Source organism: Buteo buteo, chromosome 26, assembly GCF_964188355.1.
Source record: "Buteo buteo chromosome 26, bButBut1.hap1.1, whole genome shotgun sequence".
NCBI classification, from domain to species: domain Eukaryota; kingdom Metazoa; phylum Chordata; class Aves; order Accipitriformes; family Accipitridae; genus Buteo; species Buteo buteo.
In genome coordinates, this window is record NC_134196.1 from 17,219,442 (window position 1) to 17,247,346 (window position 27,905).

The following is a 27,905-nucleotide window of genomic DNA, read 5'->3' on the forward strand; positions in this document are numbered from 1 at the left end:
CCTGGCACAGAGGCTGCTGAAGCAGCTTATGACTGTTCCCAGCACTTGCCCAAGCCGGTTCCACCTCACAGTGGAGGGACCAGACTCTGGCTCACGTAACGCAAGTGTCACCCCCAGCACTGCCCACCACCAGACCTCAGAGCTCTGCAGTCCACGGCCTGCAGAGGCTGACTGTTTTTGCACAAGGCTTTGAATTTGCAAAATCTGTACTGCTTGGCTCAAGTACATTTATTGCTTAGTCTACCAGTAACTGTTACATCACAAACAAAAGGGAAAAAGCTTCTGCCTGAAACATATGCAGCATAAGCTATGCTGACATCATGACAAACGCAGGCTAGCTATGAGAAAGGAAACCGCCAGCCTAGAAACTGCCCCCCAAATAGGAGACAGCTTCCAGGAAGTCACTATTGATAAATTCTAATAATTTACTTCATGTTTGTTTAGGGATTATTTGCATGTAGTACACTGTAAGGCAGAAACAGGAAAATAATAGCAGAGCTGAGCCCAAGCAAGGCTGCAGAAAGCATGATCACAGAAGCAAGGGGACATTGACTGAAGTCATTAAGAAGGACTAGTTGCACAAGTGACTCAGCTTTAGGTCAGTGTCAAATTCCTTTCAGTTCTTTCAGAATCATGAAAATCATCAATATTCATCTCTTTCTTGGCAAGAAGTTTCATTCTTTAGATTCCCTTGTTAGCAGAATAATCCAGGCGGAAGAAAGTTGGAAGTTTCTTTCTGGAACAGTCAGACCTATCCCTCTGCAAATGATTTTCATGTTATTGGAAAAGTACTCCTCTTCTTTAGTTCCATCTTTAGCATGGAAGTATTTAATTCTAGTGACTGCAAGCCGAAGTACATTACCAGGTCCATTACCTGTCACATGTAGAAATATACTCTTCTGTAACTTATACCTGTCTGGCTAAGACATTTCATGCAGCAACAGACTCCCAGGCCAGAGGAAGGGACAAAACAAACAAACAAACATTCATGTACTCCCAGAGCTATGACATTCCTGGGGCAACAGGCCACTCAGAAATTATGGAGGGCCTTGAGGGGGCTGAAAAATTCCATTATAGCACAGGAGGTTAACCAACAGACAGCTTCAGTAGGATAAGGGTGGAAAAAACAAAACAAAACAAAAAAAAACAATCAAAACCCCCCACACTCTAGTTATTAAAGTATGAATTCTAAACGTTATGAGGTGAATCATTCAACTGGTCTCCACAGACGCTTGATATTTCCCGTCCAGGAACAAGCATCCATTTCATCACTGTGGTCACTTGAATTTTAAGGGTTCCCTCGCCAGCAGTAAACTGATCTGTCAGAGGCCACAAAAGATCCCATACAACAGGAATCAGCTTTATTGCTTTTTATTGTTCTTTCAGGCAAGAACTATTTTAATCTCACCAGAACCTTCGCCAGGCTGCTAACAAACAGGCAAGTCATTTGCGTAGAGGCTTTCACCCCACCATACCAGAAAAGGAGGAAAATGGTAGTTAACACTTGGAAAAAGCAGTTCTGTTTAAAGACAAAACAAAACAAAAAGCACATTCATGTTGTCAATAAGGCGTATTTGGAAGATTTACTTACTAGCCCTAAAACCTTACATTTTTATAGCATGAAGAGTAAGATATTTGGTACTTAGTTAACCAAGTTACGTAACTCGGGGAGACAACTGACCGAGCTCCTTCAATCTATGTAAGGACACTTTAACATTTGAGGACTAAACACAGAAACATAGCAATTAATGTCCCTGATGTTTTTAACAGTGTACAGCCAAAGAGATTTTCCTCTAATGGAATTACGAAACAGAAGCACGCCTTGTTTAGCACGTTAACAAGCTTGCATTTACTGCTGTCAACATTAGACCTCCCGGTACAGCCATCACGCACATAATCAATGAAAATAGTTTGTAAAATGCCACTCCAATATTAGTCAGGGAGAGTTATTCACCCAAGGAAAGATCTCTAAGTTTAGGAATAAGAGTAGCATTTTTCAGCATGGAAACTGGTCTGTCAACAGCCATTCTTCTCCTGCACAAAACCTCCGACAATGCCAGCTCAGAGCAACAGTAGCCTCATTTACTAGCAGGAAAAAAGGCGTCCTTTTGTACCATCAGTTTTGTGCCCTTTCAATAGCAGCTTCGGTGGTAGACTGGTGTGGACAATCACAGTGACCATCTGTGACTACGAGACAGTTTGATAGCTGCAAGACTAACTTAGGTTCGACATTGCCACATCTTGCCCTACTGAGTCTTTCATATGGCTTTGAAAAACTTAATGAAAATGGATACATTCAAAGCTGAATAAAAAGAGGTCTCAACAGGCTTGACCCTAAACCTAAACAATGGAACTGTAATGCCAGCACCATTGTAGCAACACGACAGATGTAGGTCGTGCTAGCTTTCATCTGTAGCTGTGACTGATAGCTTGCAATTTGCTGACAAGACGTATAAAGTTTCCATTTTCATTTGGTTTGTAGGCACGAATTTCAAGGGTTCAATTAAGATGGAAGATGCACTTTTTTTTTTGTGGTTGTTCTCAGAGAAAATTCTTGCAAAGACTATAGTCAGATGTGTCACTGACCTAGGGACATTCTTGTCCTAAATCCACCCTGCAGAACTTATTCTAGAATTATTCAGTAGAAGGTTCGTTTAAAAAGTAATATCATTGCTTAACCAAAGAGGTTAATTCACAAAATCTTTAGTATCAGTCCAGACTTAATTAGCTATATAGTAGTATTTTCCTGATTGCTTTAATTATGTAATCTAAGTTGGATTAAATTTAATTAGCTCCCTAAGTCCATCCATCATAAGCATGTGTTTGCTGCCAGTACATCTTCACGACGTGTTCTGTCCTATTTGGATCAAGGTGAGGAACCGATTTTAAATTAGAGCTAGGGAAAAACAAACAAACAAAATCTCCTAATCTACACAGATGACTTGAAAAGCAGTCACAGGGAGTTTTACAAACAACACATTCTTCTCCATTCTTCCTGGACAGAACAGTGTCGGGAATTGCCCAATGGCAGCAGAGCCAGCTAGTCTTAGAGCTGCCCTGGTATGACAAAGTGTCTCCAGAAGAGCAACACAGAAATCCATCAAGACATGACAGCAATCAATGCCTAAGTTCCCCTGAATTTGTAGGTCACCCCCTTTCTCTGTACCCCCTTGTGTGTCTAGGTGAGTGAGCAGGGGAAAAGTTGGCAGACCTCAAATCAGTTACACAGAAGGACATCAGCAAAGCTTCCTGGGTCTTCCTCTTTCTCCTGTAGGTAGAGTAAGCAGTGCCATTTTGCATAGAAACCTCTACCAGGCTGAAAGCAAGCTTCAAGACAGCTATTAGAAGACTCAGGCAATTTCAACTGGTTGGAGTCATGGAAACATATTTGCTTTTCATTTCCAAAGAAAATGCTTCTTAAAAACAAAAACATACTTTCAAGCAAAAACTACCCCCAACATTTTCCCCATTGCTTGTCCAGAAGGCAGGAGGGTGGAGGAAGTAGAAGTCTGCATGAGATGGCTAGGAAAGTTTTAGTAACTAAGGTAAAAGAATATACCAAGTCATTTTACAGTAGAGTCCTTGAATGCACTCATGCAATGTATTTTCACTTCATTAAGCACATAATACCATCATCACATAATAAGAATCCCTGTACCCCAATCCCACGTAAGCTGGTGGCAAATGGATCTCCAGCCAACCTGGTGAGGAGAGCTTTCAAATTGGAACAACAGGGGAGGAAGATGACAACCACAATCCAGTGAGGAAGTAGTAGACCAGGATGAGAAGCAAAGGGGCCAGTGTAATGCGGACAAGGGAGACCTTGCAATCAACAAAACAGGGCTGAAGGGGGGCCACCTCAAGTGTGTGCACAGAAACAAGAAAGTACCTACAAGGACGGTATCATGGGGGAAGCTCACACCTGTGAAATCAGCACGACTTCACTTTGTGAAATCAGCATGACTAGGATACCTCTCTGACATGCCTGTACACTAACATTTGCAGTGTGGAGGAAGAATTAGAGGTTTGATGGCAGTTGCAGGGCTACAATCTCATCAGGATCGTAGCGATGCAGCAGGATGGCTCCCACAACTGGTGTACTACAATGGACAGATACAGGTTCTTTGAGGAAGGACAGGACAGGACAGGCAGGAGAGGGAGTTGCCCACTATGTGCAAAAATGGTGGGAATACATGGAGCTCTGCCTTGGGATGGGCAATGAGCCAGCTGGGACCTTATGGGTCAGTATTAGTGTGCAGACCAACATGGGCAGCACTGTGGTGGGTGTCCACTACAGAATGTCCAATCAGGAAGAAGTAGAATATGAGGCCTTCTTCAGACACCTGGAAGAAGCCTCACGTTTGCAGGCTGTAGTCTTCATGGGAGACTTTAACCATCCCCATAACTGCTGGAAGAGCAGCACAGCACAAGCAATCCAGGAGGTCTCTGGAGCACCCTGGTAATGGCTCCTTGACAAGGGTGATCAAGGAGCCAGTGAGGGGAGATCTCTGCTGGATCTCATACTTACAAATAAGGAAGAACTGGCCAGGAATGTGAAGGTTGGAGCAGTCTTGGCTGCAATGACCATGAGATGGTGGAGTTCAAGATCATATGAGGAGGGAATGAGACAAATAGCAGGATCACAGCCCTGGATCTCAGGAGACCAGACTTTGGTCTGTTCAGGGACCTGCTAGCAGCCCATGGGATACTGTCCCGGAGAGAAGAGGGTCTAGGACAGCTGGTTGATTTTCAAGGATCACCTCCTCCAAGCTCAAGAATGGTCTGCCCTGATGAGCAGGAAGTCAAGCAAGTGTGGCAGGAAGCCTATATGGATGAACAAGGAGCTCTTGACAAAACTCAAACATAAGAAGGAGGCATACAAGAGGTGGCAACAGGGACAAGCAACCCAGGAAGAATACAGAGACACTATCCAAGTGTGCAGGGACAAAGTCAGGAAAGCCAAAGCCTGTCTGGTGTTGCATCTGGCTAGGGACATGAAGGGCATCAAGAAGGGCTTCTGCAAGTGTATCAGCATCAAAAGGAAGACTAGGGAAAAATGTGGGGCCACTGCTGAATGGAGCAGAGAACATGGTGACAAAGGACAGAGAAAATGCAGCAGTACTCAATGCCACCTTCACTTTGGACTTTAGTGACAAGACTTGCCTTCTGCAATCTCAGGTTCCCAAGACCAGTGGGAAAGTCAGGAGCAAGCAAGACTTACCCTTGGTACAAGAGGATTAGTCTAGGGAACATTTATGCAAATCTGGACATACATAAGTCCACCAAACCTGTTGGGACGCACCCATGAATGCTGAGAGAGTTGGTTAATGCCATTACAAGGCCACTCTTGATAATGTCCAAAAGGTCATAGCTATTGGGAGGGGTTCCTGAGGACTAGAAAAAAGCAAATGCGACTCCTATTCTCAAGAAGGAAAAGGAGGAAGATCCAGGAACTACAGTTCAGCCAATTTCACCTTGATCCCAGGGAAGGTGAAGCAGCAAGTAATTCTGGAAATAATTTCCAAACATATTAAGGACAAGAAGGTGATTTCAAATAGTCAGTATGTATTTATGAAAGAAAAATCAGGCTTAACTAACCTGATAGCCTTCTACAATGAGATGATTTGCTTGGCAGATGAGGGAAGAACAGTGGATGTTGCCTATCTTGACTTTACCAAGGCTTTCAGCCTGTAAGTACAGGCTTTCAGTACAATATCCTCATAGAAAAAGTGATATAAGTATGGGCTAGATGAATGGACACTGAGGTGGACTGAAAACTGGTTGAACTCTCAATCTCAAAGGCTTGTGATCAGCCGTATGAAGTCCAGCTGGAGGCAAGTCATTAGTGGTGTACCCCAGGGGCTGATACTGGGGTCAGTACTGTTTAACATCTTCATTAATGACCTCGATGATTGCTCACAGAGTGCATCCTCAGCAAATCTACAGATAATACAAAACTGGGAACAGCAGGTGATACACCATATGGTTGTGCTGCCATTCAAAAAGACCTCAACAGGCTGGAGAAATGGACAGATGGGAACCTCATGATGCTTACCAAAGGGAAATGCAAAGTACCACACCTGCAAAGGAATAACCCCAGGCGCCAGTATACAGTACTGGCTGGGAAGCAGCTTAGCAATAAAAAGTCTTGAGGGACATCAAGTTGAACATGAGTCCACAATGTGCCCTTGTGGCAAAGAAGGCCAACAGCTTCCTGGGTTGCCAGCAGGTCAAGGGAGGTGATTTTTCATCTCTACTCAGCATTGGTGAGATCTCATTTGCAGCGCTGTGTCCAATTCTGGGCTCCCAGTACACTGGGCATACTAGAGTGAGTCCAGCAAAGGGCCACAAAGATGATTAAAGCACTGGAGCATCTGACATACAGGGAGAAGCTGAGAGAGCTGGGATTGTTCATCCTGAAGAAGAGAAAGCTCAAGGAGGATCTTAACAATGTGTAAAAATATCTGATGGGGGACAGGGGAGAGGAAGAGAGAAGATGGAGCCAGAATCTTCTCAGTGATGCCCAGGGAAAGGACAAGAGGCAATGGGCACTAACTGCTATTCAGAAAAAAAAAGACCCTTTTAAATTTCTACTCTTGAGTTACGTGAGGTTACCGTACTGATCCTTGTGACAAACACAAGTACCAGTCATGATCAAGTCAGGCAACAGGAAGAGTCATTTAGTAGCACATTCTATAAATGCAACACAATGTCCCTGTCTCTCCTTCCTGGTAAAGGATCCCACATGCCAGTTGAGGTTGTTCCAAGGGGAGTGAGGACAATAGCTTTATTGTGCAAATTAATTACTCATATGGGATGCAGCAAAGGGGACACAAAGTGTGGGTCAGGGCAGGAGATTTAAACAAGTTCCGAGTATATTGTTATTGTGAAGTACCTTTTGCACCTCCACTATTAAGATGCACTGTGTTCTGCACTTAAAATGGAATTCACTGTTCACCCAATAAAACTGGAATGTTATATTTCTAGAACAGCCCACAAAATAAAATTTTGACCAATGAAGATGACATCAGTTATTTAATGCAAAGAGCTATGCCTGTCTTCTCCAAAAGCCTGACCAAAAGTCCAATGAAGTCAACAGTAGCTTTCTTCTGAATTTAGCAAGTTTTGATTAGGTCCTTTAAAAAGACATTATGGATTTTGCTCTGGAAAGCACTCACTAGGTAGGAAAGAGCAGGAGGCTGTAAATACCCAAAGAGATGGGTAATTAGGGAAATGGACTATCTTGAGCCATGTCCGAGAGCTCTTGCACCCAAACAAGGAGTAGAATCAATCATTTCCCAGACAACAGCAGTCTTCTGTCGTTGTTGGATTTGGCATTTAAGCTGCAGAGGACAGGCACAGGACAGATGGCCAAAGCTTCATCACAACCATCTTTTTAAGGTGTTCCTTTAAAAAACTTACTTAAGACAGGAGATTATTCCATTGTCTCATCACTCCTAATAAGCCAGTAAACATTAGATAAGACAGTGCAAAAGAAAACCAGTTTCAAATCTGCTAGGCTTCCTCTTACCAGCATCTGTTGAGGAGAGGAGACTATAGTTTGTGTTTTTGCCAAAGGTCATTTCAGAGACAAATCAAGAAACCCTTGAAGCTACTACATACTATCTCTTAAAGGTCTCAGTTTTATAATTTATTGCACACTGGCAATTTGCTGAGGCTGCGCAGAAGGTTATTAACTTGAAGGCCTTGGCAACACAGAGCAACGTACACCCCAGAACAGACCAGAAAGGATTTATTGTTGTTGTTCATGTTTAAAGGAAATACCGCATTGTATTTAAATCATACAAACTAAATACAAAGATGAGTAAGGGAAGAAAACAATTACAGTGCATGTCCAGACCTAAAACCAAAATATGATAGCAATATAAACATTGCTATTAATTTTACATTGCAATAAAGGTACTTCCTGTATGAAAAATTGAATTGAGCCAGAAAACCCCAAACCAAACCACTGAATAAGTTGAAAAATATTTCCTTAAAATATCTTGACTCAGATGCTCATGGATGTGGAGAAGGGTAATCTTATTTTAAGAGCTTCCCAAGTAAGAATTACTGGTTTACAATAAACTCAGCACTTAACTTTGTAAACAGATGTGCCTCTTCCAAACTTCCTCCACCCCATCCATTGTTTCTCTTACACAAAGCAAAAAATAATGCAATTGAAACTCCTGTCCTACTTAAAGGTTTCCTTGTTCTATTATGAACCTTACTTGACTGCTCAATACAATTGCCCAGAAGAACACCACATATTTAAACATCTAATCCCCACAAGGGAAGAGAGTCCATTTGGAGCTCTGCATTAACTATAACAAACTGGCTTGGGGACAAAATACTATTAAAAAATATGTATTAATCTAAACTTTCTTCCTGACTATAACTCTCCACACCCTGCACCCACTTATCCTTACATTTCTAACATTTTGTACACTTACAGTCATGTGCAGCTACCTCCTGTACCAGCCCACAAGGTGTGAACTGTGGAGAGGCTTGAAATAGAGACCATTAACTGACAGAGTTAATCAGAACTAGGTATAGTGTCAGAACACACCACAGGATACGTACTACTATCCATGAGACTTTTGCAAATAAAAGGGACCTCCGCAAACAGCTGCATTTCTCAAACTCTAGCCCTGGTAATCAGTGGCAAGACGTGTAGGACAGCAGCTTTCAGACAAGCTATAGATTTTGCACTCAAAGATAAGTGACCAACAACCTCATCCCACTCAAAATAAATGTAAAACTTACTTTTCCAGCTCAGCTTTTTGTAGGCAACCTGCAGACATGAGCCTGTAGCTAATTGAGCTATTTATCCTGCAGAATGATAAAGCAGCACTGATGATACCAACATCACTTGTAAATTCCATAGGTGGGAGCCACTGATCACAACAGTGTCAAGCCTCTGAACATCATTTTGTCAGAAATTTGCAGATGTCTATTGAAATGGTGGTGTTCAGTTCTGTTTGGGGGCACAACAAAATCTAAGAGGCTCCCAAGGGAAATGCATTACAGCTCCTCATTCATCTCTTGACCAAGCATATTACCTTCCCACACATTCCAAGTACAATCATGATACAGGCAAGTGTGCATTCAGTAGTGGAACAGCATCTGCAACCAGTCCCCAGCCACACAATGTGGTGCACACATACCCTAATTACGTGACATGCATTTCAGGTTACAAGACAACAGTATATCTAGTCACAACAGAAGGAAGATGTGTAGGGTCGTGAGGAAGTGGGGCAGAAAGTAAGATCTTGGTCACCAAAAAAAAAAATTTAAAAAATCATTGTAATAACAACATGACCCACAGCTTGTCCCAAAATCCTACCTGGAGCAACTGTCTGGATGAGGTGATTCTGATAAACTGGGTCTGGTCTACAGTCCGCAGGTTTGCTATGTTTGTTCAAGGCTACAGAAATCATCATTATGGATTCAGGGACTTGCATTAAAAGTAAAAAAAAAAAAAAAAAAAAAAAAAAGACAAAAAACACTTCTTTCTGGTTAGTGCTCTGTGTTTTATACACACACAGACACACACAATGTTCAGCAACACTATCCTGTCACCAAAGTGCTTCTATGACAATGTTTAGGGAAATAGCATGCCGCATTGTGCTGGTTTTGGCTGGGATAGAGTTAGTTTTCTTCCCAGTAGCTGGTATGGGGCTATGTTGTGGATTTGTGCTGAAAACAGTGTTGATAACACAGGGATGTTTTTCATTACTGCTGAGCAGCGCTTACACAGAGTCAAGGTCTTTTCTACTTCTCACCCCACCCCACCAGCGAGCAGGCTGGGGGGGGCACAAGAAGGTGGGAGAGGACATAGCCAGGACAGCTGACCCCAACTGACCCAAGCGATATTCCAGATCATACGATGTCATGCTCAGCATATAAAGCTGGGGGAAGAAGAAGGAAGGGGGGAACGTTGGGAGTGATGGCATTTGTCTTCCCAAGTCACCGTTAGACGTGATGGAGCCCTGCTGTCCTGGAGATGGCTGAACAGCTGCCTGCCCATGGGAAGTGGGGAATGAATTCCTTGGTTTGCTTTGCTTGCACACATGGCTTTCCCTTTACCTATTAAACTGTCTTTATCTCAACCCACAAGTTTTCTCACTTTTACCCTTCCAATTCTCTCCCCCATCCCACTGGGAGGGTGTGAGCGAGCAGCTGGGTGGGACTTAGTTGCTGGCTGCAGTTAAACCATGACACACATCTGTAAAGCAATTCAGCAAACTTCTTTGAAATATGAACTCAAAGCCTTTTAATATTAACACAACTTTTGTTCATGAGGCAAAAATCATTCTCCTCATTCAATCTTCTGTGGAACCTTCATCCCATCAATATTGCAATTTCACAGCTAAACATATTAATAGGGTCATAAATATTCAGATTACATAATAAAGACAGTGAAAGCAGACGATAAAATGCTGTTAACATTCATTTACAGCAGCTGGGAAGGCCCTGCCAAATGTCGCTTTACATAACAGGTCATGACGCTCTGACTGCATTAAGCTTTCTGATCACTCTTCCTTTATCTGCTATGATTTTGAACAGAATACGAGACAGTGCAGACTAACCAATGGATTTAGAAGCCCTTTCAAGCACACCAACATTTCAAAGGTTTAAAAGATTAAAATATCAAAAAAGACCCTTGTGGTTACTATGTTTTTGCTTTTGCATTTTATAGTGCAGACGTGAAAGTGACGTTCACATCATTTATCTGCATTAGCTCCACAATTCAGTGCCTCCAATAAATTTTAAAAGTGAGTTTATTTTATTGTACCATACTTTGGTTAAGCTATATGCAAAAAAAGGAAAACAATACTCAGTACATTGAAAACACCTCCACTACAGTTTTCACAAGGCATCTTGAGCACTACTGAAACATTCTGTAACATGTGCATAATCCTGTCCGCAACCTACATTAATTTTGAGAGCTGCATCTGAATCAAGTGATAGTTATGGCTTTGGTTCAGTATATTCTGCATTACATTTCCTTTGTTTCAGAACAGTCTCTGCTACACTTAAGAAGTCAGGATTCCCAAAGCACGGGTCAGATCCTACAAGTTCTCAGGCAAGCATCAGCCAGGCATGTGGACTGTGAGACTGGGTCAGAATATTTTACTGTAAAAAACGATGACTCACAGCTCGATTCATTCAGTTTGCATATTTCCATGCCAAAATTAAGGCCAATCCTGCAAACATTTATGGAGATTAGTAGCCCTAGGAAGGTTAAGAGCTCTGGTGAGGTCAACAAATTCCTATGTGTAAAGTAAACAAGGCTGTGCTTAACAGGACACACACGGCAGCTACTATACTGCTTGTAAGAGCAATACCACTTCATTCATCCCTCCAGCCCTGCATTCGTTAGCAACTATTCAGAGCACTGAACACATTAGAAAGCCTAATGCTTTAACTGACTGAAATTTTACAGCAGTAGGTCTCAAGCTTTTCCTGTAGCCAAGGCTCATTAAAGAGAATTGACATGTCTATACACAACTGAGGAGTTTCAGCAGCACTTACCAGCTCCAGCTCCACCCCATCCATGTGGGGCACTGCTTCAGCAAGGCCCACCTCACCACTCAGGAAACCACAAGATAAAAGTAAAGGAGACTGACTAATTACCAGATGCTGGCAAAAATCTTAGCCATTACAGGAAAAGTAAAATTCACAAATGGAAATGCCAGTTTCATCAATACTCATTCAGCGTTGTGAAGTCTGCATCAAATTACAAGAAACTCAGATCTTAGTTTTTTGATTTGAGTAAGGCTATTTCAGTCACTTCTGGAGACTCTTGTCAGTGCATTCAGTCACCTGAAATTAAGATCTCTCTTCACTTTAAATTAAGTGCTCTTGCCCATGTTAGAGCAGGGTCTTGTCCCAGACTTGGAGAAGAAGAGACCAAAGTGGTTTTTTCCCCTAAATCAGGTCTATTTGCACAAGAACTACAGAAGAGGTATGTCTTCCCAAAATCACAGACTCTTGAGATGAGATTCAAAGGGGTAATTCCAAGGTTATAAACACACTGTAATAGGAATAATGACCCATATGATCCTAACAACAGGTCTGAATCCCCAACTGTACTATACAACATGCAAGTTGTAACTTAAAAAATCTCTCTTCCAAATAGACCTACAAGCAAGGCAGAGGTTCCTCAACTAGAGGTAGTTATCATCGCTAATCCCATGAACTCACATACTGCTGGTACCTTATGAACCGAGAAAAAAGTAATTGCAGAGATGTTGTCAAAAAAAAAAGGTATTTGGAATTAAATTCACTTTCAAATATCCTAACACAAGCAATGCTAAGGTGCAAGTCAGATGTTAGAGCTGAGAAAACAACAGATTACATATAAATACTTAGTTAGTGAACTGAAGTTTCTATTAAGTCTTCATATAGATGCTATCTCCTTATTTACAGTATCTTTAATAAGCTTATAAGCATCTTCTTATCCAGTAGGAACTGCTACTGATTCAGGATGCATTAGCCATTCATTTAATACAACAGTCAATTACAATTAAAAAAAAAAGTAATCAAATGAATAGCTAGATAAATTACCAGGTAACTGAGTGGAGTGCAGAACAGAACTAAGAACAAATTGTTCTTTCCAACACAAAATATGCCAGTGCACAAATTCAGAAACATACCTGAAGGGTCTTCTTAAATCCCCTTTTTAAATTAAGTTGAAAAGAATTTGGACATTTCCATCATTTCCATCTTCTTGCCTGATTCTGAACTACAGTACTTTGCGTACAGCTGTTCAAACAAACTGACTTCACCACATCCAGATGAAGTAGTACAAGTAAAGAATAGGCATGTTAATACACCCAAGCCCAATATCTACAAGTATACTGTATGACCACATGCAATGAATAAATAAGGTATCCTCCGAATACTTCTCCCTCCAGATTAATAAAGTAAGCATTCTTAATTTAGAATGGTCACACAAATATCGCAATTCTACAGCCCTCCCCCTTTTCCATTTGTTTAAAAAAGAAGTAGAGCAGGGACACACACTTGCTAGAATACGTAGTGAGACTTGTATCTCTCGGGTGACTGGTCTACCATGCAATGGATTCATAATCACTCTGTAAATAATTAAATATTTATTAAGTCTAAGAAAAAGCAGGAAAGCTTCCACAAATAAGAAAACAGGGAGACTTGCCCCAGAATACTCTTCCCTAGTTCTCAGAGCAATCACTTGCAAGGTCAGAGGGCTGGATTCAAGACTCAAAATTGAGTAAGAAAAAGGTAGCAAGGTGTGAAACCAGAGTCCTCATGCAAATGCTCTGATCACTAGGAAGGATGCATTGATCAGATTACTAATGCTGCAATTTCATACATATTTTCACACCGCTCAGCAAAAGCAGCTAACATTTTTAGGTCTTCTCTGGTGGCAACTCAGATGACATCAGCATGGATGGGGCCAGCACTTGTCTCTTGCCTCTGCCAGCTGGAGGCAAGGCAGTTTCTGGTCTATAAATAAGGGAACTATGTTAGTGAGATGTTGTGTTTCAAATTATAACTCCTGCAAACAGTCTGCAGAATAAACATGTAGGCCAGTATATGCAGTCACATAAACATACCCACAGACACCTCTGAAGAGAGACAGCAGCCAAAGAGGAACTAAACATGCCATCTGAAAGGCAAACACAGGAGCTAGAGTTCTTTTATGGACTTAATCCCATGGGATATTTTTCACCCTAAGCCTCTTTGAGCCCATATGGAAGAGTGTGAAAACTGCTGTTCTAGCCTGAAAGGCCTGAGCAGAGACCTCCCCCGTTACACAGAGGCCATTCTGCAACCACCAGGGAATGACACAGAGCTATACTGAACTGCCTGGTGGGACACCAGCAAGGCATGCACTTGGTATCTCTTTGAACAACCCCTCTGCCAACCCATCCCCTCTCACCAGTAATCCACTACTTTGCTAGTCAGGGTGGTACCTATTGGAGGAATTGCACTTCAGCTCTTATTTTCATTGAGTTTGCCCTTTTGATATGAAAAAGAGGATTTTCTTGTTCAGCATTATCAAACCAATTATCAGGGATTGTCCAGACAGGTTTCCCAGAGATGTTCTGAAAGACAGGCAAAAGCTGCTAAGCAAATTTTATGCATGTTAGCTACTTGGTCTTTGGTGGTCAGAGTTATCCTTGCTCTTTCTTTCACCAGCCTCTCAGTACCGTATGCCTCAAATGCAGCCTACTGCAACATACCTATACTTCCCTAGATTTTGTTTTAGACGTAGTAGCAGTTTCATAAGGAAAAGGTGCTCCAGTTTTCTGTATGTACGTACAGTCAGCCAAAGCCACACACAATTCAGTATTCACTTCCACTTGTTCTGCTATGTTAGCATGTAGAAGTAGCACTGGAGCCCTGCTCAAATACAAACTATTTTCCTTGTCCACAGTTTTTCCATTAACATTTACATACTCTTCCTTTACTTTAAAGTACCAGAAACATCTCCACAACACCAGATATCATGCTTCCCTAAGGTGCCTTTATTCAGAATGGTTATCATGATAATGCATTAAAACCTTGGCCAAAGACACCTGAAGCAGGCAGAAGTCTCAAAGGAGGGTTGGAGGAAAAACAATAAAACTCCCAACTCTCACACCCCATAACCTCCCAGGCCCAACAGAAACCTGAAAAAGTAACATGTTATTCCATATTCCCAATTTACAGGTTCTGACTTGTAAACAAGTTTGTTGACAGAGAGCTGTCTGTCTAGACTCCAGTGAAGGTCAGTAACTTCAGTCCGATACAAGAAACAGGATGGTTCGAGATGCTCCTGGCTGCTTGTTTCTCAATATGGCCACATGATCAAGTTTGCAAGGAGTAGTGTACTCCACCATCCCACGGGTAAAGTTAAAGACAGCAGTGGGAGTACTGCTTAAGAAGCACGGTATTTGACCCACAACTACAACATCATGGCATCAGAAGTGGCTGGCAATTAAAGGATTACAATACTGTTGACGATAATCCGATGAGCTCAGCTGCAGATGCCCACGGACTGCTCATAGCAGGCTGCTGGGGAAGAAGCAATGCCAGGCATGCACGACAGCACTTGCTGCCACCAGGCTCTTCCACAGCACCCTGGGAGGAGAGAGAGGAGCCCCTAGGAGGTGGGGACCTGCCACCTGCCCTGGGCTCCTTCATCTCTTCTGCACAGCTGAGCTCATCCCACTCTACACATGGCTGCGACTTCAGTGCAAAGGTATCTGAGGAGGTTAACGCTTTTGTTCTATTTTCCGTCATGACAAGAATCTCACTAATTCTATGCACTGTTACTTGGAAACTAGGAAGGCACAAATACATTAAGGCAGCCTTAAAAAAAAGGCAACATAACACACACAACCCTATCACATTGGGTCTTAACCTCAAGTAGTCTGCTGGGCAGCAAAGAGAGCAGAGTTGTCACGTTCTTAAACTTAAATCAAGTGCTTAACTTAAACCAAGCTCTTAAACATACCAGTTATCCCTTTGCAACACAAAACAAACAAGCCAGCTTTCCATTACACAGCTGGTGCTCCGTGGAACTGACACTATTTATGCCAAGAATGCAGAGACACCAATTTGCCACATACGCAAGGACCTATGAACAAGAGTTTATATACTTTCTTTTCCACTAATCATCAAATTAGTGATTTGCAAGAGGAACAGCACACTGTGCTATCTAAACACTTATAACAACTTTGGTGTGTTAAGTATCCTGTAATAAGGGTAAGAACTTTTTTCCTTTTTAGTATATACCTTTTGAATGCCTGCATAAACACTGTCAAAGGAATAAGAGTAACTTTATGCCTATCAACCTAGTCACAACATGTTTTGGTACAGAGGCATGTATTGCAGTGTATCTAGCAAGCAAGGAGAACAATGACTAGAGGCACTAGACAGCTGTCTGACACAGTGCCCTGAACTACCAGGATTATAAAACTTTAAGGAAAGGGACTGTGTGGATCATCAAGTCCAGTCTGCTGTTACCACAGGCAATCCTATCTTATAATCTTTCCTGAAAGATTTTTTTACTGGATAGTTGGCATCTTAAAAAAAAAAGTTAATAATGAAAGGCTAAAGTTTTGGGGGTTTCAGCAGTAAAAGCAAAATAATAAATCTTCTTGTTTTATAATATTAAAGAAATAATTAAGTGACTTTTAATCCTTTCAATTTCTCTATTACTTTCTAAAATGGTAACTCAGTTGTTGAGTTAGAAAGTTTTGGTTCTGATGCCTGCTCATCTTGGTACTGAACGAACACTTATTTTATCTTGCCTCTGACCTAACACTTTAGATTGTTTATCCTATCTTCTCTTAAAAGTCAGAGGCGAAAAGCAGAGAACAGCAAGGCTTGAAAGAGGACAGGTTGTTGAAAGGACAGAGCCATACAAGAGCTATCACTGAATCTTACTAGACTTCTGCTGTACTCTGTACTTTGTAAACATGAGCAGATTTCTGTGATTTTCAGCAAGCAGATACCCTGGAACCAACTAGAACAGTAGAGACTGGTTTCTTTCACCATATGCAAGAAAATACACTGGAAAGTGAAAGGGGATCAGCACATCTCCTTATTTAGTTTAACACACAGACAGGGCAAAGCAAAAAGTGTGCATCACTCTACTTCTGATACCTAAAGCAGCATCTTGAAGACTCCCAACACAAGACAGCACAAACAAACTGCTAGCAGATCGTACACGCAGAGAAATGCAGATGAGTAAGCACTGAGTCAGTTAAGGAGTCTGGACAGTCCATTTACATGAATGTGCAGTAGTCAGTTACATTTCCCACAACAGCTAATTATGTAAAGGGTTACAATCATTACTTCCTGGAAGTCATCATCTGGTAAGCCATCTGCATTTGCTTTTTATTCCCAATAACAAGAAATACTACACCATAAGTGTTCTAACTATATTTTTTGTAACATCTATTTCACAATAAAAAAAAATAATTTTATGTCCAGTATATTTTGAGAACGTTTTGGTTAATATGCTAATACAGCTCTCTTGCCTGCTTGTCAGCACTTCTACATGTGTAACAGGAAGTCTCAGGAGGTTGCAACTGAAACTCAAGCAGGTTTTATCGGTCAATAACAGATAACACAACAAGTTAACAGGGATATTCTAACTGATGAATCCATGATCACACTTCTAAGCAAGTTCTACTGAAACTTCTTCTAGAAAAATGATAGACAAAGAAAAGCTTTTTTTCTCTTCTCACCACTCCGTAACTAAAAGCAACCCCTCAGATGCTATGATCAAGGTAAATGCAGATCAAGTACCCACACACCTTCAGAGGGACTTCATTAAAACCAGATTAACTGCACTGTCCTGCACTGTATAGAGTTAGAAGTTAATGACACAGGTCATCCTTAACTCATTTCAAAGATATGACTATTACAGAGTCAAGTCATAAAGCATACACTTTCTCCACAGTATTTTCTGAGACCATTTAGCAGTTTTGCTGGTGTTTGTTTCCTAGAGATTTTTCTGATATAGGAGGCTGGGCCCTTTTCTTGCCCAAATGTTTCAAGTGAAAGACTATGAAGAACACCTTCTCTTCCTACCTGCAACACCTACCTCATTAACATGCACCTAGAGCTAGGATTATTTTATTGTGCAGCCATGAACTAAACCAAGCGTTTTCTCCTTCTAGAGAAGACAAACTGTTCACTATAATGTTTGCACTCACTGAATAGCAGAGAGTAATACAAAGTCATGGCCATGCCCACATACAAGCCAGTTCTTGGAAACAGAACATTAGATTTACTTGGGGTTAATTCCAAAACATTCTTCATTTTCCATAAAGTGATTGCATCTCAATCTCAGGATTTATTAAACAGTCACCTCCAGGTAAAATCCAGGTTCCCAGTGCGTTGTATGATGCAAGATTGAATACTGCATCTCAAAATTCATACAGGTATATGCCTGAGAAATAGTGACATGAAGAGAGGACAGGGAAGGGGCTATTGAAGAGATTTTCCTTGTTCAGTTACTAAGCTGTAGCTAATTGAAAATGGCTTGAGAATACCAGCGTTTTGCCTGGACAAGATGGATTAGTGGGCAGAACATAGGTAAAACTTAATACACCACCTTTAGCCTACCAGGTGGCTATAACTGACTTGTGACACACTTCTGTGTCTACCAGAAGATAACTTCCACAAGCTGCAGAAACAGATTCCTGAGGAAGTGGTGCCTCAGGATTACCGCTCCCATTACAACAGATCAAAGTGAATTGTTTGTCTTAGAGCACTCCCACAGGACCAAGCCGCCATACAAACTGCCTGAACAGCCTGGAGTTGTTTAAGTCTAGGAAACAAAGGAAAAAGAGCAGTGATAACCAACTCCTTTGGTTTTGGTGCCAGATATAGTCTTGGTAATGTAAAATACATGCAGCAAGCAGTCTTCCTGTGCAGACAGCTCTGTCTCTTACCCAGGAGATGATCCCATGCTCTCAGCAACGGCCCTCTGTGCTTCATCCCAAGTATCTGCTACTGTACAGCCCACCAGCCTCATCCCTGTTAGTGGTACACAAGCAGCGATGCCAGCCATTGCGCCTTCAACCACTGCCTCCAGTTTTCAGCCTATGCTCTTCCTCCACATGCATACATATATACATACCCCCACAATCTCTTGAACCTCAGGGCATTTGGCATGGTGCCCAAGAGACAAGAAGTGGGGACAGAAAAGACATAATGTAACTTCAAGCAGAACAGGCTATTCATGACTTGCAGCTCCTGGACTGACCAGCACAGAGCAAGGTCAGCCAGCCTTGCCTCGGAGATGGCCAGCACTTGATCAGATCAGCCCAGATAGCTCAGAGCAGAGAGCAGAGGGCAGTCCCAGGATGGTCGGGTCAGTAAACGGCAAAGTGGGAGAAGCCAGTCACAGAGGAAATGCTGCCATGAGACTAAAACCTGCAGGGAGCAGAGGGTAGGGCACAAGGAGCCCTGGTACACATTTAGACTAATCGATCACACACAGAAACAAACCCCCGCACTCCAAAGCCTATTTTGCTCCATGAAAGCCGAGCAGTAAGAGTAGATTAGACTCTAATACGGATTAATACAAGTTAAGGTAGCACTAATTTCCACTAGGGAGACTAGAAAGGTTAGAAGTGGGATAGCATGACAGCTAGATGTAGCAAGGGCTTGGAAAAAAGATAAAGGGAAGAACAAGCACCACAGGAGTTCCACTGACACCTGCCTGTCTCCATTTGTGCTCTCCCCCAAGTCCAGGCCTATCCAAACCAAAGATTAGATGTGCTGCACTGTCAAGTTAGTCAGTGATTTCTAATAGGCTATGTATGGTCAGCACAGGATTTCTTATCCCATCTCAACAGCACTGACCAACTTTTTTCCAGTGCCACCATCCATTACCTCTGACTGACAAGGAGACCAGTTTTCACAAAGGGCAAAACCTAACCCAAGTGAAGTTTGAGGCAGAAAATAAGATGAAATTCAGATCCCATTCTGTCTTACTGCAGCCATTTCAAACCTGTAAGTTTAATTTTATTAGCAACTAGGACTTCAGTTCATAAAAAAGTGACCAATAAAAGATAATGGCAGGAAATCAAATGAACCTTAGCATGATTTAGAGTATTGCTCTGCAACAGCGAAACTGCACAGAAAGTATGCTTGGAAAGGAGAAAAAGCCCCAAAGAAGTGATTGTAAAAGGATCCAAACTGCTTCTGAGTCAGAGGCGAGTAAAAGCTTTCTTAGAGACTAACAAAAAAAGCACAGGTATACATAAAACATACACATTAAGTATGCATTATGATTGCCATATTGCCAGAAAGAACCAGTGGTCAGACAGTCCATTCATTGCTTGCCCTTTTATGTATGCTGTAGCAATTAGGGCTTTATTCGCCTTTAAATTCAAGTAAAATAATAAATGTAGTTTCACTGCAGTGCTGGGAGACACCAGGTGCAGTGTGTGGTCAAACCAGGAAAAAAGTCTACTTTCCTGACTCTCAGCTATATTTTCAAAAAGGTACCAAGAAAAGGCATTTTTTTCTTTAGTTACATAGAAAGACTAAGAGGCCCAAACTGCTGAAGTTCCTCAATCATTGGGACCTCTGGGAAGTAGGCTTTTTGTAGGGCTCCCACCACCCCCCAAATAATTTGGCACACAGCACTGAACTAAAACAAGTTCCTTAGTTTTCATTCCAAGAAAGCCGTGAGAAGAATAAGAGTACTGAATATGTAGGTTCAAAAAAAAAAAAAAAAAGATTGTTCAGTTTATGACTGAACTAACTAAACCTGCAGATATCCCTTCCAGCTGCATAGCCAGCTACAAACTCATTAACATTTACCTGGACAATTGAAGTTTGTACTCTGAAGGGAAGGATCACAGAGCAGGAAGAGAGTAGTGGGGAAAAAAGGTAAGGAACTATCCTTCATTAGCCTATCATTTGAACAATGTGTAACTCCAGTTGAAAAACAGCACGGAGAACAATATCCTTTCTGTATAAAACAAAACTCATTGTGGTCAAGTTCTTTGATCAGAAACATTTCTAGTGAACTACACTTGATGAACTTGAACTTTGGAAACTGGCATCCATTCACCAGAATTTTTCAAAGTAAAACTTGAGAATTCTGGCATCATCCAAGGCACCAAATTTTTCATTACAAAGATTTTTCTCAAAATAGTTATCAGGTAAGTTTACTAAAACATCAACCCAATTTGTATTTCAGAACTCAGAAAGGCTTCTGTTGTTTTAATTCTAGATTGTTTTAATCTGAAGTAAGCTGAAGTTCAGTTTCACAAATTAGAATTTTCATTTTCCATAAAAATTAATTAGGCAATGTAATAGAGTGTTAACAAGTTGTTTCTGGTGGGAAATAGAAGTATTTTGTTCTGAAGACCACGCAAACACTGATCTTAGGGAACTGTCTCCCTTCACAAAGCTGCTTTTGGGCTTATATTTCCACTCAGTCACTTCCAGCTGGAACATGAAGGTGGAAAAAGGAAGCACCTAAGTAGGTCTTCCCTCAGTGCTTTGCGGCTAGAGATGCAGTTTCATAGGAAGGCCAAGAGACAAACTCCAACAACCCTCAACAGTTCAAGCCATACAGAGGATCTCACTGAACAGACAGGCCCAGATATCAGTCAGCACAATGCTTACCTCTTCAAAGCACACTTCTCCTGCACATGGAAGGCCAGTTACAATTCTTAAGGTAAACTTGCCAGTTTAACACTTGAATGATCTGAAAGCTATCGAGCAGCATCCCCAATCCTCTGCTAGCTACTACTACACATTTCTTCTCCAGAGGGATAAACTTTTGAAGGGCGGCAGGTATTCAAGATCTCACTAGCTCAGCCCTTTACCATACCCGAGACACCCACATGGACATCAGAGGATGCTCTTGTATTTCTTCGCTACTGTGGACTGCTTAGTAACTTTATCAACAGATGCTACTTGACATTACCAGCAGTACCAAGGAACAGCTGGTCCTCAGAACACAAAAGGTATGATAATAATAGGCTACTACAGTCAACTGAGCTTTGAGTTAAGAAATGCTGTGTATAAATCTAAGTAGGGTCACATATCAAAGTTAATAACTCAACTCCTAACTACACCACCAGTCTGTGGCTCATTTTAACAGGATTCCCTCCACTTTCTAGCTCTAGTCATATCCCCTGCCCCAGTTGCAAGGTTGGCAGGCAACCTAACTCTAATGATTTCACAGGGCCTATAAAATTATCACATTCTTCAGAAAAAACATGTACAATTGATAGTCTGGATGATCAGGGATATTTTAAGAAGTGATTTTACTCAGTAATCCAATACAGTCTGCAAAAAGTCTACAAGGCACATTGCCTGAGCCATTTTAACAATAATATAAATCGTTCCTCAGAACTGTCAAAGTGTTCTTGAATAAACAAGCTCTCGATGCCTTTCCTAAAGCTTTTGAATTAGAAAGCAAAACATTGCTGAGAAGTAGGTGCTTCAGCAAAATTATCAAGTAACAAGGTCATACTGGAACTGCAGCGTATCAAGATAGCTCACTTCCAACGAGTAAGAGTTACAGAAGCAAGCAATACTTACCACATGCCTTTCTGTCTAGAAATTAAGGTACCTATGTCATCATAATATCCTTACATCCCCCAAAACAATGAGTATAGGTATCCATCTAGATAGATCTAACTTTAGCATTAAGACACCCTTAAGAAATTTCCTTCTGCTTTCTATATGCTGTGCAGGGAAGTGAACACAATTCCCTTACTGTCACAATTGGGATAGTTCTTGACAGAAGTTAGGCTGAAGAACAGGGATGCTGCAAAAAAATGTGCAATAAGATGTTCTGTCCAGCAAGTCAGAAGTACCTTGTCCACTTCAGCTTGACAAACAGGTAACATTTGCAGGCTTTCTACTGTTCCTGTATGACCTCCACTAAAGCAACAGCCAAGCTACTGATACTGCTAAAAGTCAAAGGAGAAGATGTCAGTTTACACCATCCAAGAACCAGGCAGAACAATTAACATCTGTTACTGCTTCCTATTTGAGGAGTTAAGAGCAGAAAAGCTATGTGAAGAATGGCACTGTTAAATCCTCATTTCCAAATATGGCACCATATACATACCCTACAAGTCATGTACATTAGAGGCCCCTCTTTTCTCCAGTATCAATATTCAGACCTCTTACGACAGGATTTACAAATGCACACATCAGTCGTATGGTTTCTGAATCACTAACACTGGTGTTCAGCATGCTAGGCTCAATGCAATCTCATAACAAGGCAAGGGGTGTATGTGGTGTTACACCCCTTTGCACACTCCTGTCCAGAGGACCTCAAATGGCTAGTTTGCTGTTAAATTGTCCGCATCCTTCAGGCAACTAAACATGTCAGCAGTGAGAAATCAGCTAGCCATTGCAAACACCAGAAATCATAAGCAGTGAAAGCATTTTGGCCACACCCTTTCTCCTACCCTAATGTATGAAATTCCAGGTAGTATACAGGGACCTGCCTTTCCTGCATTTACATTCCCTTAAACTTACCTTGCTGGCTAATTAGGACTGATTCCTTAGCCCTTGAACCCCCCAATATCAAAAAGATTTTCAAGATATCACACAATGGTATCACTACTTTGTTACAGTATCACTGAGCTAGCATCAAGCAGAATTATGTCTTAGTACAGACAGTTCTTGCCACCTGAAATATAGCTATAGTGATGCTGGTTAAAGGAAAAGCATTTCTGGCTACAATTTCTAGCCCAGCATACTTTTCCAAACAGCTGCTAATCAACAATTCAGGCGAGACAGTTGGGACCAGACTGTACACTCCCCAGAACACCACAAAGGAGCAAAGCAAGTCAAAATTCCTAGTAAGCTATGTTTACAAATGCCACCTCCCTCTGCAATTACGATGGGGGACCATGGCACCAAAGGAGAGCCAAGTTCTCAGAGGTGCTTTCTACCTTAATCTTTGTTGTTTATGAAACAATCCAATATATGTAGCTGAAGGGCATGGTATTTTTTCTTCATTATTCAAAAGAAAAGAATGGCTTATATAGCAACTGGCTGTAGTTAACAAAGGCTCAGCCTGTAACAATCGCGTTAGGAGGAGGCAAAGAACAGTCTGCAGGCTCTGCAAAGAGCTTAGGATATTGAACATTTTTTTCTGCTCCGTGATCAAGACAAATCTACACCAGCTCCACATAAAGGCAGAAGCACCAATCCTCCAAGGGCTCAATGGCAGTGAATCCACCAGCTACATGACTGCTGTCTCAGCCCTGCCCATGTCAAACAGACACTTGAAGCATGGCCTACCTGCCAGCTCAGAGAAGACCCCTCACTACCCACCTATCTGGCAGGTCTCTTATTTCAAGACTAAATCCCTTCCTGGACCCAAAACCACTTTCACCGGTGACAGGTATTTTTCACAAGAAGTTAAGCTTAGGAAGAATAAAACTCAAAACCTCTCTCTTTCCTCTTAAGAGAGAAAAAAAACAACAAAACTCCAAGAATTGTCTTGAAAATTTGACCTCACAGGATCAAGTAAGAGGAAAAAATACTGTGCAATTACAGAAAGTCAACAAATCTTTGAACAGCTGAGGAGCGGTTCCTCCCACCCCATTTCAGACACCTCAGTTTGAAGGTCCCCAGCCCTTGCATGGGGCAGGAGGGCTCCTAAAGCCCACAGACCTGCATAGGGGGACACTCCTCTGCACATCGCAGACCGCAGGCAGCGGCAAGGAGGGTCCACCCCACTCAATTTAATAAACAGAGTTCGAGTGTCACATAGCTTTTTAAGGCTGCATTTCAGGTTTGTGGCCATCCTCAAAGCTCGGATTTATTGCAATTTGTGTATTATGCAATATACTCCCCGACAGCACCCAGAAGAAAAGGATGTGCACCATGAGACCCACACCCCACCGCCCATGCCGCTACTTTCCCACCCCCTCTTCCACCCAAGACGCTGGCAGAGGGGAAAACGCTAGGCAAGGAGAGGAAACTCGAGGGTCTGGAAGCGCTGGTGGCTCCAGCCAGGGTCCGCCGGCGCTGTCCTCGGCACAATAGTTGCATGCAATACAGCCGGGCGATGCGAGGCTGAAATACTTCCTGGGATGGCTGAACGGGCTCGTTCAATAGCCAAGGATAACTCTTTATTAGCCATCTTCTACGGCGCAACAGAGAAACTACAGCCCTGAGGGGAGGGTGGGGGACACCAGCCATGTGCCTTAAGAAAGGGGCATGGCTTACTATTGTCTCTCGCCTCAGTCTAACTGCCAAGCCTTTCTTTTTTTTTTTTTTTTTTTTTTTTTTTTTAATGCCCTCCGCCCGGTGTTACCGAAGTCGGCGGAGAAAGGGAAGGTGCTCCGCCGGGGCCGGGCACCGGACCACCGCCGCAGCTGCCGCCCGGCCCCAACCCCCGCCGGCCCCTCACACAAACCGGCGCCGCTCGGAGTGCGGGGGGGGGGCAGTGGCCGCCGCCCCGAAGTTCGGGCAACAGGGACCGACCGCCCGGGCGGCGGCGGGGCCGGCCTCGGCCCGCAGCCTGGGGGAAGGGGCCGGGGACTCGGCTCGGCTCTCCCCGCCGCGGGGGCTCCTCGGGTCTCCCCGCCGCCGCCGCCGCCCCGCGCCCCTGAGGCCGGGGAGCCGCCTCCCGGCGCCCCGCGCTTACCTTTCACTTGACTTTCATACTCCGCTATGATCTCTTTGTCCTTTTTGAATCTGCTCGGGGTTGACATTATCCACTTGCTTCTTCCGCTTCTCCCCCTTCTTCTCCTTGCTTTAAATTCTTCTCCCGGAGGGGCTCCCAAGTTCTCTCAGACGGCCGCAAGCCCGAGCGAGCGCGGCGGCGGGCGGCTGGCCCCGCGGGAGCGCCGCCGGCACCGGAGGCGGCGAGGCGGGGAGGCGGCGATCAGACTAACCCCGGCGCGGGCACCATCGCCTCCAGGCACGGCCGCCGGCAGCAACGCGCTCCGCGGCCCGGGGCCGCCGCAGGGCGGGGCGGGGCGGCGGAGGAGCCGCCGCCGGCCGCGGGGCACCCGCTTCCACTAGGCGAGGGCGGGGGCCCGGCGGCTGCGCCCCACCATTGTTATCTCTCCTCACGCACCCGGGCGAGGGGCAGGGAAGGAGGGAAAGGGCGCGGGCGGAGGGCGGGCGGCAGGCAGGCGACCGCGCTCGGTCCGTACGCCAGAGGCACTAGTCACTCGTGCCGCCGCGCTCGCCCGCCTGGGTGGGGACTCGGGGCCGGCGCCCCGCCGTGACTAACCGCGGGCGGCAGCGCGGAGGCGCATGTCCCAGCCCCGGAGCCCGAGCAGCTGCCGGCGGCGGGGCGGCACCCCCGCCGCGCCCTGGAGAGGTGTCTCCGAGAATAAACTTCTCCCCGCCCCGCCGCCGCTCTCCCCTCCCTCCCTTCCTGCCTCCCCGCCCGCCGCCGCTCCTCGCTCGCCTCGTCCCCGCTAGCGCCCGCTCCGCCCCCGCCCTGCCGGCAGCCGGGGCGGGAGCGCGGCCGCGGCCACCGCCCACCGCCGGGCCCGCAGGCCTCCCGCCGCCCGCCTCCCCCGGCTGCCCCGCGGCGGGAGGCCTAGGAGGCCCGGCGCGCCCGGGCGGGAGGGAAGGGGCCCCCCATCCCGCGGCCCACAGCCCGCATACGGTGGCCGGGTGCCCTGAGGGGACGGGGCTGCGAGGCGGCGACATGGTGACGGAAGGCCCTCGATCCGGCGGGGAAAGTTAAAGCCCCGTGCTGCCGGCACCGCCAAGCCGCACGGGCAGGGGAGAGGCTAGAAGGGAGATGTGTCCTTCGGGGACCCCGGTTTCCTCCCCCGAACCGAGCGGGGCCGCGGCTGCACCGGCGTGCCCGGAGGCCGGGACCCAGAGGGGCCAGGGCATGGCGGCACCTGGGGGAGAGCCGCGGCCCTCAGCGCAGCGGGCCTGGCCTCCACCGTCCTTGCCCGCCTGCTGCTCCCCCTTCTGATGCAGCTTGTTCTCGAGGGCACCCCTGCGTGGGGCACTCCCTGCCGCTCGTGGGGGACACAAGAAAAACAGGGCGGGAGGCCATCCAAAACGCTGCTCCCTCGAACCGCTGTGCGCGGCGTGCGTGGGGGCTGGCCCTGTCGGACGGTCACGTTCAATGCCGGCGTTAGAAGGACGGACCCCAGCCCTGCGAGTGATGGTGCGCGGCCCTCCCTGCAAAGCTGGGGCTGTGAGAAGGGGAAGAAGGTTGGGCACAGTTAATGGTTGGACTCGATGATCTTGAAGGTCTTTTCCAACCTAAATGATTCTATGATTCTAAGGTGGTCCAGAAGGGCAGGAAGAGCTGAAGCTGGGAGCACGAGGCGAGTCACCGAAGGGGAGAGGTGGCCCAGGCGTGCCCTTGCTCCTGGGTGCCTCCCGCAGCGATGGGGACAGCCTTTTTCTCTTGCCTGCAGAGCTGGCACCTGGCTCAGCCCTTCAGGGCTGTGGAGGATGAGCTGGCTGCCAGCTCTGCAGACAGAGATGAGGCCGTGCATGCCAGGAGTCGAGCGCAGCGGTTCACAGACCTGGTAGCCACACTTCTCCTCCGTCCCAGGCTCTAAGCTTGGGAGTGACCTGCAGAAGGAGTCAGGTGTGACTCAGGTTGCACAACCCCTTTCCCTTTCCCCCGGCTGCCCTGAAACTCAGCCTTTGCCTGAGAAGAGCTTGCAAAAAACAACCATGGAAAAAGCAGAGTGATGGACACTGCTGCCTCGTGATGGGCAAAGAATTTGGCTGTTGTTCATGGGTCAAAGCCAAAAGCCAAACCCTAAGGCCTCAGCTGCAGACTTTGGGCTGCAGGGAGGTCAGCTCTGAGGAGGTTAAAGGCAGGCAGGGGACTTCCTGGAGGCACAGAGGGCTCTACTGAGTCAAGTAAGTCCAGGAGTGATTAGGCAAAGTTGCAAACTTCACGAGGAGTTTCCAAAGGTGGCTGCTGTGTGATTCATGTGGTGAAAGTGCCCAGAGATCCTATCCTGGATAGCTAGTCCTGACACTGCCAGGACCTGACCCTTCAGGACAAACAGGAGTGATTGGTGGGATTATCTGCTGCTGGGAAAGTTCAAGCCAGCTACCCAGTAATCTGGCTGGATTTGAGCTTTAGTGCTATGGGGACCCAGCCCTCAGAGGGCAATAGCACAGTTACCTATACTTATGCAGACATTCTTGCCTGTGTTTATATTTAATTCTTATAAACACATTGCCTTGGTGTTGCAGTCGCTCACTTCCACACCTCTGCATTTCAGCAGTCAGTGTACATCTGTCCTTTGCACGTCATCTTTCAGTTTCCATAGGTACGGTGCTCTCACCTGCTACAGGATCAGGGTAACAGGTTTCCTGTTCCCCTTCCCCTCTTCATGTGTTGTTCTCTGTAATTTTATTACGTTTCTTCCTCTTGCCCTCCCAGCACAATCTCTTTCCAGCGCTGATCCCAA

The 27,905-nt window shown here is 44.6% G+C and overlaps 1 protein-coding gene across 2 annotated transcripts in view; it reads right to left on the bottom strand.

Annotated features, from left to right (window-relative positions):
• Window positions 1-25,753, bottom strand: part of SRGAP1 (SLIT-ROBO Rho GTPase activating protein 1) — a 155,670-nt gene extending 129,917 nt beyond the window's left edge. For both annotated transcript variants that reach the window (XM_075057739.1, XM_075057738.1), the window contains exon 1: window positions 25,136-25,753. In XM_075057739.1, coding sequence (XP_074913840.1) covers window positions 25,136-25,202 — 67 coding nt within the window. In that variant the 5' untranslated portion in view covers window positions 25,203-25,753. The remainder of the gene's footprint in view (window positions 1-25,135) is intronic.
• Window positions 25,754-27,905: the final 2,152 nt, after the last annotated feature.